This window comes from Mastigoproctus giganteus, chromosome 6 (assembly GCF_048544385.1).
Source record: "Mastigoproctus giganteus isolate SK-2022 chromosome 6, ASM4854438v1, whole genome shotgun sequence".
In the NCBI taxonomy this organism is placed as follows: Eukaryota; Metazoa; Arthropoda; class Arachnida; order Uropygi; family Thelyphonidae; genus Mastigoproctus; species Mastigoproctus giganteus.
In genome coordinates, this window is record NC_143580.1 from 220,232,165 (window position 1) to 220,244,708 (window position 12,544).

The window sequence follows — 12,544 nt, forward strand, 5'->3', positions numbered from 1 at the left end:
GATACACTGTCATTATGAAGGGATGTACTGGGTCAGCAGCGATAGAAGAGCGAGCATTCCCATCAAGCTGTTGAGTAATGGTGAATGGAGAGGACCCAGGGCACTCCATGAAAAGTTCCCAAACCATAACACCACCTCCAGCCTGCTGAACAGTACAACCAAGTGTCATGGCCTCATGTTACTTTCTCCAAATGTGTATATGCCCATCAGCATGATGGAGGGAAATGGGATCATCACACTAGGTAACAGATTTCCATATCAGTGGTCCAGTGTGGGTTCAAGACTGTGTCTCACAGTGAGCATGGTACCTGTGACAGTCATCAAATACCAAGCCTATACAAGCTAATGTCCAGAGCATAGTCCATGTGTTATTGGTCTCACTGTTCCTTTGTTTTGCTGTGTTATCTGTGCTACATCACTGCTGTGTTTTAAAACAAGACACATGATACCTCTGGTGTTGACCCCACATAGCTGTCCCATGTGTGACATTTGGTTTGTTCGAATCCTGTTGAACGAGTCACAGCAGACTTGTGATGCCATAAAAGGGTGCATTTAACCACGTTGGCTGCTTTCGAGATACTTGGAGCTGCACACCTTGCCCCACTGTCATTCTATATTTGAAGTTGGAAAGATCGCAATGCAGACCCATTCTTCCTTGCAGACAGGGATTATCATGTGTGATCAGTGGTGCGATCAAACAATAATATCAATAATAATATCAAATCAGTGCAATCAAACTATTCCCAAATTTGAGCCTTCACCAGTATCACAGCCCAGTCCATTCCTACATAAGGGGGATGTTGCCAATGCAAAGCCAACTCAGTGTATACATAAGTTACCTATTGCCACTATGTCCATTCCTTCTCCGTGTAATAACTCGGCACCCAGTAGGCAGATTTTCACAAAATTTTATACTTGACTCTTATAGAAAATTTTTTGGGCTATCCCAAATTTCATTAAAGTTTTGTCAGTTTTGTTTTTTTTTTTCTAAAATTTCAAGTTAGCTTGATAAAAATGTAAGTATGTTTCAGATGATTGATTGTTACTCAAAAAACAAATGTCATTAATACCAAATTTTCATAGAATGTTCTGTTGATCCTTGATTTTTAGGCCAATTGATTGTTGTAAAATATGTAGTGTAATAGTATATATAAAATCTTTGCAGGTGTAATAATACATATCCTTCAAAATAATGCTCTGCTTACTTGATTGGATGGCACTCATATATGCTTCATAATAAAATATTATGATATTCGGTCACTGCCACTGATGCCATGAGATATTGATTTTGTGAAAGTTATTTTTCAGTTTTACCTTCTAACTTTGGCTTAGTGAGTTAAAGAAGTTCATGTCGTTGGGAAATTACAGGATGAACCTGTCCCATAAGATGCACCCATAAAACATAGTTGCATATTATGGGCCAGGGCATGTTATCATCTTGAAAATCTGATGTGTACAGAGTTTTAAGAGTATTGTGTACCAGCTGTTTTATTTGCTTATGTTGAATTTTTGAAAAATATAAAAGGATCTCCATTGTTTTTAGATAGGCTGTTGTCAGACTGTTTGATCATAATGTTAAGGCTTGTGTAAAAGTTTTACCTAGGATTATACATTTTTTTTTATTTACAATTTTTCTTAAATCTTTTTATTTATTTTTGGTTATTGAGAAAGTTATTGCTTGTGGCGAATTGCATTGGAATGAATTTTTACGTTAAATGGGTCAGCTAATAGCATTTAAATAAGTACTCTAAAAGCAACCTCATCTGCACAGTTCTGCTCTGTCAAAACTTGTTTTTCCTAAGGGGAAATGTTAGGAATGTTAGTACAATATTGTCTTTTGTTGTTCGTAGCCTTTTACTGAACTGGGTAAAAGATGAGAAAAGTTTTTCTCTGTTGCCTAAGCACTCATTAGAAATTCTGAATATTTTAAAGTAGTGCGGTACCGAAACAGCCGGTACGGAGTTTCAGTATGAGGGAAGTAATACTGATTTAAATGACATGTCCCCTTGCAGCTAACACAGTAGTTTACAAATGCTATTTCTCACAGTGTGTTCAAATTATCTGGGATCCAATGCTATCTAGATGGGAGAAATTTTTAGGCTTCTTTCAAAGTGTGATGGATTTAGTTCAGTTTTAAGTGAGAATTGTGTGGTTTCCTTCCCAGAAACTGATTTTAAGCAGTAAACTCACCACAGTATGCATGCAATTTACAACATTGATGTTTCACAGTTTTTACTATCTCTGTGCTAATTCTGAAACAAACAAAATAAAAATAACTTGCAATTATTAAAAAAAAAAACTTGTTGCTGCATTATATTCAGACATCCTACATTGGACTCTGTCTTGTCACCTAACTGTAACTTAACTTCTTATGTACTGCCTTCAGATTTAACTTAAAGCTAATTGAGAAGGATAGACCTGCTTTTATAGAGCAATACTGGTGATTAAAGCCAAATATGAACTGTTTCTACTTCTTTTGATCTATGATGTATGGTAGTTTGAAAATGCAGAATGATGCTTAATGCAAGTGTGATCTGTGACTTGATCAAATGACAACTTGCAGCTGGTTGAATTAATCCAAATTCAACCAGCTGCTAATCAGTCTCCCAAAAATCAATTTGATGTATAGGTTTGCAGAACCTAATGTTCTAGGATTCTGCAATTTTTCAGGTGTGATGATTCACTCTAGTGTAGTGATGTAATTAGGATTGTTGGCAACTGTGGCCAAATATTAGAAATGCAGTATTGATTTTCATTAATATGACCTACATATTATGAGTCATTAGCCTTCTATCACTTGCATCCTCAGTTATAACAAGGACACTTGCATGGCATCTGTGTGATCCATTGTTTTAATTATAAAAAAAATTTTTTATTTTTTTTACTGAATGAAAACAGTGATCTATTAATTATGTTGTACTAAATCTGATTAAGAAAAAAAAAAAAAAAAAAAAAGAGAGAAACCATTAATAATTGTAAAGTTTTATCACATATATATATATATATATATATATTTAAATATATAACTTAGAAGATAAAATGCAATAACATAAAATAAGAAAATAAATAAATATTAAGTTATCATTAGAGGTAGCAAAAATGCACATCCTCCAAATGATGCCCAGATATAGCCGATAATTAATATAAAAATAAAACATAAGCCAGTAGTATGGCAAAAACTGTAGAGTGAAAGTTAACATAAAATAAATCAACGGGGAGGGGGAAGTAAAGGTAACAAAACAGAAACCATAGCCGAAAGTCCCAAAATAATTTAGAACTTTAAATCCAATTTATAATAATACTAATTCCAATTTAAATTTAAAATAATTGCCAATTATATAATAATTTAGCGGTACCCCCCTTGTAAGGTACCAGTTCTGAAAAACGTGAAATATCACCAAAAGGGACTAAAAAGAACTACTAAAAGAAAACAAAATAATACTGACCATTATGCCCCATATCGACAGAGGACCACGAGGCCAATAATGGTCATGGAATTGCTGCATTTCAATTGCCATACAAATAGTCGCAAAGGCGAATAGATTGAAGGACCAAACCACCCCTTCCTCCTCCAATCAATCCACAAATGCAGAGGATTTGCATAGCGGTGGTCCTTATGCAGCGAGAAATAAACTATAGAACAGATAGCACTCTAGAGCTATGGTTTCTGTCTTGTTACCTTTACTTCTCTCTCCCCGTTGGTTTATTTTATTTTATGTTAACTTTCGCTCTATAGTATTTGCGATACTGCTGGCTTATGTTTTATTTTTATATTAATTATCGGCTATATATATATATATATATATATTTAGAATTTTCAAAGTCACTGATCCCCAAATAGACATTTGCATGACTTCTGGCAGACACAATGTGAACTTCTGTATTTTTGTCAGATGTTTCTATTTAGCCACTCAAATCAATGCATTGATTGCAGCAAGATTAGACACCTATATCCGGCATCTCAGAGATGCCACATGGGAATGTGAGTTGCCTACAAAAGAGCTAGATGTGTTTGCTTACCTAGTATTGTTAAATGCCAAACAAAAATTTAATGTCTTGTAATTTATAGTATATTGAGGTGAAAACAGAAAATACTGTATAACCAGTTTGAAAATATTGGTGGGCAAAGGTACACAGGAGGATTTGATTTCATTTACAAAAAAAAAAAAAAAAAAAAAAAAAAAAATGATATCTGTTTTATGCCATGTTTGAACGTACAATTTTACACTAAGCTTTTCATTCATTTGAATTGATGTATAGGATGTTATTGTGTATTTAAATTGAAAAATCTACATTTTTCAATTTTAATACAAAATTATTACGAGTTTGATGTGCAATATATTATTGCACATCAAACATATGTTAGATATTAAACAAAAACAAAAAAAGTGTAGATTGTACATGCACTTGAAAGAGGAAAGTGCTTTCTAGTGATTGGAAGAAGAAAAAGTTTTAGTTATAATATATTAGCCATAGGCTTTTATGACAGCTGATTTTTATAATAAGTTTTAAATAATATTTTAAGTTTTTTCTTTAATTCCATTTGTCATACCCCAGTTACAACAATGCTCCAGTGAATTTGTCTCTGGTGTCATTTGTGAATTTTCACAAAAAGTGGATACAGTTGAAATTCACTTAAGAGGCTTCACTTAAGTTAAATTGAAACGTGGTTGCATTCTGAACTTATATAGAGAGTCTTTCACCATGAGATTAACCTAGCAGTGGTGGCATTTAAAATTGTAGCATACAAATAGAGTGGCAAGGGACCTGACTGGCTCATCTGTTTCTTTTTTATTTCTGAAAACAGTTTTTGCTCTTTAAGTCTGCTTGCAGAATACTAATGTCTGACCTTTCCTAATGAATTGAAATATATAAAAAAAAAAAAATTAAAACAACAATTGTAACTGTTTTTTATACTTATTTTCAAACAGTCCTTACACAACACAAAATCCTCATAGAATTTGACTAATTCTGTTAGACAGAAAAAAAAAAACTAAGTTTAAAGTATAAACACTAAAATAATTAGTAACTTCCATTTTTAATTTCACAAAACCATTAAAAGCTCAAATTGGAACCAATGCATGTGTATGTTTACTTTGTTTTGCCAGTTTCACTTAACTTGTCTTGGGAAGTCTTGTCTGACCAGTTTGATTGGATACTATGATGTGGTCACAAAGGAACTAGATGCAAAAAATAATTTTGATATCATATACTTTGATTTCAGGAAAGCTTTTGATACTGTTTCATATGGAAGACCACTGTACAAATTTGAGCAGTATGGCATTAAGGCCAAGTGTTCTACAATGGATAAAAGGAAAGGTGAGTGGGAGAAGACACAGAATGGTGATCAATAGATGATGCTGCTCTTTGTGAAATAACGTTATTAGTGGAGTCCCCCAGGGTTTGGTGTTGAGTCCATTGTTGTTTTCTGTATTTATCAATGACATTGATGAAGGTATATCATGCTTAATGTCAAAGTTTGCAGACGATACAAAGGTTGGTAGGGTTGTTAATGACAGTATGCTACTGCAACAAGATCTAAAAAATTGAGCAGATGGTCTGAAAAGTAGTAGTAGTAGTAGTAGTGGCACATGATGCAAGAAAGCAAGTGTAGGAGCTTATGCAGCATCAGCCAAAAAAAAAAAAAAAAAATCACACCATTCCCTCCAAATGCCTGTCCAGTTCCTCCTTAAATTTATTTAACCTATCAACTTCTACAACGACAGATGGAAGTTTGTTCCAGCAATTAACCACCCGCTGGCTAAAGGCAAATTTCCGCACATCTATTCTACATCTGTCCTTTCTTAATTTGAACTTATGTCCCCGTAGGTTGGTAATCTGAACAAGTGGAAGGATCCCATCAGAATTCAGCGTGCTCAACCCATTCAAGGCCTTATAGACCTCAATCAGATCACTGCGCAGGTGCCTAGTCTCCAGCCACTGCAATTTGCAGAACTTAAGCCTCTCTTGGTAAGAGAATCCCTTCATTCCCCTCACCAATCGTGTTGCTCTTCTCTGTACACGCTCAAGCAAATCTACATCCTTCCTAAAATGAGGCCTCCAGACCTGTACGCAGTACTCAAGGCGTGGCCTGACCATTGCCTTATACAGAGGGACAATCACCTCCTTTTCCCTGCTAGCAAAATTCCTATATATCATTGACAAAACCCCATGACCCGCCCTAGCAGCCTGTCTGCACTGCTCAGAAAACTTCATATCTGACTGCACAATTACTCCCAGGTCTTTTTCATTTTCTACCACCTTAAGTGTAGTACCACACAGTTGGTACGTTTCTCTGGGGTTACTTCTACCCATATGCAGTACTTTGCATTTGTCAATGTTAAACTTCAGTTGCCACTTCTTAGCCCATCTGCCCAAATTATCTAGATCCTGTTGCAGTAGCACACTGCCATTACTGTCATTAACAACCCTGCCAACCTTTGTGTCATCTGCAAACTTCGACATTAAGCCTGATATACCTTCATCAATATCATTGATAAATACACAAAACAACAGTGGACCCAACACCGAACCCTGTGGGACTCCACTAATAACATTAGTCCACGAAGAGCAGCACCCATTGATTACCACCCTCTGTCTTCTCCCACTTAACCATCCTTTTATCCATTGTAGCAACTTACCCTTAATACCATTCTGCTCCAATTTGTACAGTAGTCTTCCATGCGCAACAGTGTCAAAAGCTTTCCTGAAATCCAAGTATATGATATCAAAATTATTTTTTGCATCCAGTTCCTTTGTGACCACATCATAATAACCAATCAAATTTGTCAGACAAGACTTTCCCTTAACAAATCCATGCTGTGTTTGAGTTATCGCTGCAGTCTTGTCTAGATGATCCTGCAATGCATCTTTAACCAGCGACTCCATTATTTTACCCGGAACAGAAGTTAAACTAACTGGTCTGTAATTACTCGTGTCACCCTTCGATCCACCTTTGTGAATTGGGGACACATTTGCACATCTCCAGTCCGTGGGAACCTCCCCTGAGTCCAAGGATGCTCTCATAATTATGGCTAAGGGTTTGCTTAGTTGCTTTGCCGCCTCCTTTAAAATAACTGGATAGATCCCATCCACCCCAGGTGCCTTTCTTATGTTTAACTTCAACAATTTCTCCTCCACTTTGCTCTCAGTTATTACAAAATCATTAAGCACACTGCTACAATTTGATAACCTTCTTCCATTTTCAAATTGTAATAATTCCTCACGTGTGAATGTAGATGCAAAATACTCATTCAGTTTGTTTGCTATCTGAGCAGGATCATCAACAGTCGAACCATCGATGTCAAGTGGTCCAATCATATTCATCCCCTTCCTTTTAGAGTTTATATAAGTAAAGAAATCCTTGCTGTTTTTCTTAGCATCTTTTGCCAAAGATTTCTCGTAATCCGCCTTTGCCTGCCGAACCTCCTTTGTGACCTGATTACAGACTAGCTTATATCTGCTACAGGCTTCTGCGTCGCCTGATAATTTATATGCATCCCATGCATTTTTCTTCTCTGTCACGAGTCTCATTAGTTCATTTGATAACCATTTAGGCCTAAACCTTGAACGATATTTCTTAATCGGTATATAAAGTCTAGTAGCTTCCACGATTAATTCTTTGAATGCTTCCCACTTAGAATTTACTGTTTGTAACATCGTCAGTTGATCCCACTGTACAGAATTTAAAAACTGTCTGAGACCACTGTACTCCCCTTTACGGAAGCAAAAACCCTTTCCTTTACCCCTGACGGTAGTTACCTCTTTGAGTAAATCCCACTTCAGCACACTGTGATCACTGCCACCTAGTGGTTCCTTTATCTGCAAATTCTTAATACACGAATGATCACTGCTGATAACCAGATCAAGAGTGTTACTTTCTCTGGTTGCCTCTCGAACATGCTGCTGCAGAAAACAATCATCCAATAACTCCACAAAAGTCTGACTAGTGTGTGAGTGCCCAACCCACAAGTTCCAGTCAATATCTGGGAAGTTAAAATCCCCCATTATAAGACATTCTGATTTACTGGCCCACTCTATTTCTCTGTACAATTGTTCATTGTACTCATTCAAGTCATTAGGCCTATAACACACTCCTACTCTTATTTTTCCTTTCGCAGTGCTTATCTCACACCAAACTGACTCAACAGAGCACTGTTCATCTATATTAACTGGGTGCACTTCCTTTGATTTTATGTTTTTCTTAATTAACAGCATAACACCCCCTCCCTTTCTGTCCTGTCTATCCTTTCTGTACACATTGTACTCCCCAAATTCCAGTTCTGCATTCCTTATATCTTTGTGACACCACGTCTCTGCTATCCCAACAATATCCGCCTTTGATGTCTTGACCAACACTTCAAATTCATCAAATTTATTTACTATACTTCTAGCATTGGTATACATGCAAGCATACATGCTCCTATGCCTATTCCCTGTTACCCTAACACATCCCATATACCCAACTATTCCATGATGACTGCCATCCGTCCCTGAAACCCCCAACACCCCTCGCTCCAGGTCGCTTCTTATTCTAATAGAAGTTGTGCAAGAATCACCTTCACCTCTGCCTGCGGTTACTGTTAAACTATTAGTCTTTGTATCCCCCCAAACTAGCAGTTTTCCGACCCACCTAACACTGCCTCGATAGCATCAGCAAATATTCTTGCACCCTTTCTATTTAAGTGTATCCCATCCCTGTAGAAGCAATCTCTCCTGTTAACAAGTACAGTCCAGGCTGAAAAAAATTCTACCCCTTGAGCCTTGCACAATCTTTCCAGGGCCGAATTGATCGACAAGGCTCTCATCATGTACTCCCTCCTATCGTGTCTGGGCAGAATTGCAGACACTTTCAAATTCAACCCTATTTCACGGCTTTTTTTCAACAGTGACCTGTACTTGTTGAGTAATTCCGCCGGTCTCCTACTCTTAATATCATTAGTACCAACGTGTACAACTATATCACCTTTTGTGCCCTTGAAAGATGATATCCGCTCTACAACGTCATCAACCTTTGCCCCTGGCAGACATACCCTGGTCCTGTTCCACCTATCCTTTTTACAAAATATATTCCCCGTCTCCCTGACAATAGAGTCACCAACAATAACTAGTTCCTTTGGGACCAGCGCATTCTGCTTTGGAGATTGCCGCCGTGTTGCCCGATGCCCAGGAGTGAGCTCTGGCGTTGAGGTGGGCAGCTGAGAGCCTGATGGGCCCCTCAATTTAGATCTTTCGAGGGCATCCACCCTGTCCCTCAAACTCTCATATAAGCCCATAACAACGCTGAGTTGTCGCCTGATTTCCTTACACTCCCTACATCGCGCACACACAAAGACATCCCCCATGGCAATATCATGTTCCGTTCCAGAGAGTTCGGCAAACATTTCACAAGTTGCACATTTCTTTAGGCTGTGATGCGTTGGAGAATTGCCTCCCTCAGTTCTCCCCCGATTCACAGCACTCCTGCCACTTTGTGCCCGTTGCTTTGCTGCTCTAGTCTGGGGCATGGTAGTTTAAATTAATAAAATCAATAAATTAAATATCAATAGTATTTGAATAGAAACTATTAAATAGAAACAGTGAAGCGTATTACTATATAATTATGCGTTAGAGCTACCTAGCTACCTCAATTAAAAAATTTGAATTCCCTACCACTATATCCAAAAACAATGGCTACAAAAATGGAACGAAATAACGGTTTTACCTATCGTAAGTAAAATCCACAAAAACTCTTTATCTAAATTAAAAATAAAAAATAACCAGCGTAACTATAACTATATGACTACGTATTAAGTACAATATAAAATAACAATCATGTAAATAAAAGGCAAACACTTATCGTTTTTGCGGAGCCTGTAACTGTCAGCTGTAACTTTTAAAGAGATTCAGCGCCCTCTCCTACTACTCAAGATGATAAAACTACTCAAGTAAAAGATTTTAAAACTACTCAAGTAAAACTACTCAAGTGGCAACTGAAGTTTAACATTGACAAATGCAAAGTACTGCATATGGGTAGCAGTAACCCCAGAAAAATGTACCAACTGTGTGATGTTACACTCAGGGTAGTGGAGAATGAAAAGGACCTGGGGGTAATTGTGCAGTCAGATATGAAGTTTTCTGAGCAGTACAGACAGGCTTCAAGAGTAGCTCATGGTGTCTTGTCAATGATATACAGGAATTTTACTAGCAGGGATAAGGAGGTGATTAACCCCTTGTATAAGGTAATGGTCAGACCATACCTTGAGTCCTGTGTACAGGTCTGGAAGCCTCATTTTAGGAAGGATGTAGAGTTGCTAGAACGAGTACAGAGAACAGCAAGAAGACTGGTGAGGGGAACAGAGGAGTGCTCTTATGAAGAAAAACTTAAGTTCTGCAAATTGCAGCAGCTGGTGAGGTGGTCTGATTGAGGTGTATAAGGCCTTGAATGGATTGAGCAGGCTCAATGCTGATGGGATTCTTCCTCTTGCTCTGATTATGAACTTGAGGGAGCATAAATTGAGAAAGTCAGTTATAGAATAGATGTGCATAGTGAAATTGGAAGGGTTTTTTTTTTTTTTTTTTTTGGCTGATGCTGTATAAGCTTGCTTTCTTTCATCATATACCTCTGCTAATGCTAATATCACATTCAAATATGGAATTGAAACACCACAAGTTACATAATCCATATAGATACTGTACCAGGTTTCTCATAATATATAGATCATAGAGGAAAAGAAAAGTCAAAAACAAAAATATTTTTAAAACTACTCAAGTAAAATTGTATGTATTTTTTAGGAAGCTAGACAGAGCTTCTGATCTGAAATTAGCAGATGATATTCAGATAGACTTGTAAAGCCCGATGCCACTGCCACATTTAATAAATCATCCTGTGGTGCCGTTAGGTATTATTTTGCGTGCTGTCTCAATCAGTACTGCTGCAGATTGTGAATCCTTTCTCTACTGGATCCACAGTAAAGGAAGGGTTGACACTTAAAATATAATTAACAATCATTTATGTAACACATATAAACATTATAACATGTAGGATTTATTTAGAAGGTGGTCTGTAGACTGCTGTTAGGCTTAGTGATCACCCAGTGTTACCACATTGGGAATAAAAAAAATCAGTTTTTTTTTTATTTTTTAAATATTATATAGAGTCCTCAATATTCTAACCTTCTGTAAAAGGCGCTGGTAGGCATTGATTTTTGTTTACAGCAAATAGTACATGCTATCAGTGGAAAGTGCTATATGCTCTAAGCAAAAATCAGTAATTTTTGCATTTTTCTACAGTACATAATTGTGGTGGACAAAATAATGGAAAAATTTCTTATTGAGAGGTGCATTTCATAGTTAAGGATTTTGTAGTCAGAAAGTAGGCAGCCCTTTAAATTTGATGGCAGGATTTGTTTTTGTGTTAAGTTGTGATTATTCTATTTCAATTTTTTTGTACATATTTGTTTATTGATTTGACAGTTTTTACATAAGAATCTAAGTCCTGCTTATTACATTCAAGAATGTATATATTTTCATTTCTAGTTATACTATATGCATGTATATAATTTTGTATGTTATGGTGGCACTTGTAACATTAACCTTATTGTTTCTCTTTAGAAACAGGATCCAGCTCAGTTTCTTCAACTTCATGGACGTCCATGTAAAATACATCTTGATCCTGCAGTTGCTCAGGCAGCTGACAGTCCAGCTACCATGTAAAGTTATTTTGTGTTTAGTTTAATTAATCCAATTAACAAATAAAACTTAAATTATTTCAGTTATTTTTTTCTAATAGTTCATATATCTGTTAGATTGATGTTCTTCTGTGAATGGTAAAAACCACTTTTTGTTTTTATGTTATCTTATTTGCAGGAGGAGTGGGTGGAATTGAATCAGACCATATTCTAGTATGTAAAATGGATTTTTAACTTTCAGTGTTACAAAATTAATTTGATACTTTATGCATTGCTCATCTTTTGTTGTGAACATTTCATATTTTAAAGTGGTACCTCCATTCTCTTGATTATCCCAAGTATATACACTGGTGTTCAAAGAAAGTGCATCACCCCTTAAAATTGTAATTGTCATCCGAATAACGTAAGCATATGGCAATATTTCTTACAGATTGCATCAGATAAGATTTACTTGCATAGGTGATGACGTAATATTGCATCAGCTGTTACTTTCAGCTATATAAGCACACTCTGCAAGAGTTCTAGTCATTCCTTGCTTGTGTAAGAATGACGAGCTACGTGCAGTTGATGCCACAAAGAAAGAGTGCTATTGTTGCTTTACACGAGAAAGGATGTTCTTCTCGTCATATTGCTTATAGAGTGTCTTGTAATCAGTCGACAGTGAGTAGGTTTCTTTCCAAATTCAAGAATACTGGTTCTGCTGATAAGAAAAAAGGAACCGGACGCAAACAAGTCTCTATGCCAAAAGAGTACTGCATTTTGAAGTACTTATGCCTTAAAAACCGTAAAGCTTCTTCGTCTGAGCTGAAAAGAGAATGGAAAGAACATACAGGAGTGGTAACAAGTGCATAACAATCTGAAGATGCCTCTTCAAA

General features: G+C 36.6%; 1 protein-coding gene across 3 annotated transcripts in view; it reads left to right on the forward strand.

The window, feature by feature from the left end:
* Window positions 1-12,544, forward strand: part of LOC150085004 (uncharacterized) — a 234,710-nt gene that overhangs the window by 12,668 nt on the left and 209,498 nt on the right. For all 3 annotated transcript variants that reach the window (XM_090376729.1, XM_090376731.1, XM_090376730.1), the window contains exon 3: window positions 11,593-11,690. In XM_090376729.1, coding sequence (XP_090232855.1) covers window positions 11,593-11,690 — 98 coding nt within the window. The remainder of the gene's footprint in view (window positions 1-11,592; window positions 11,691-12,544) is intronic.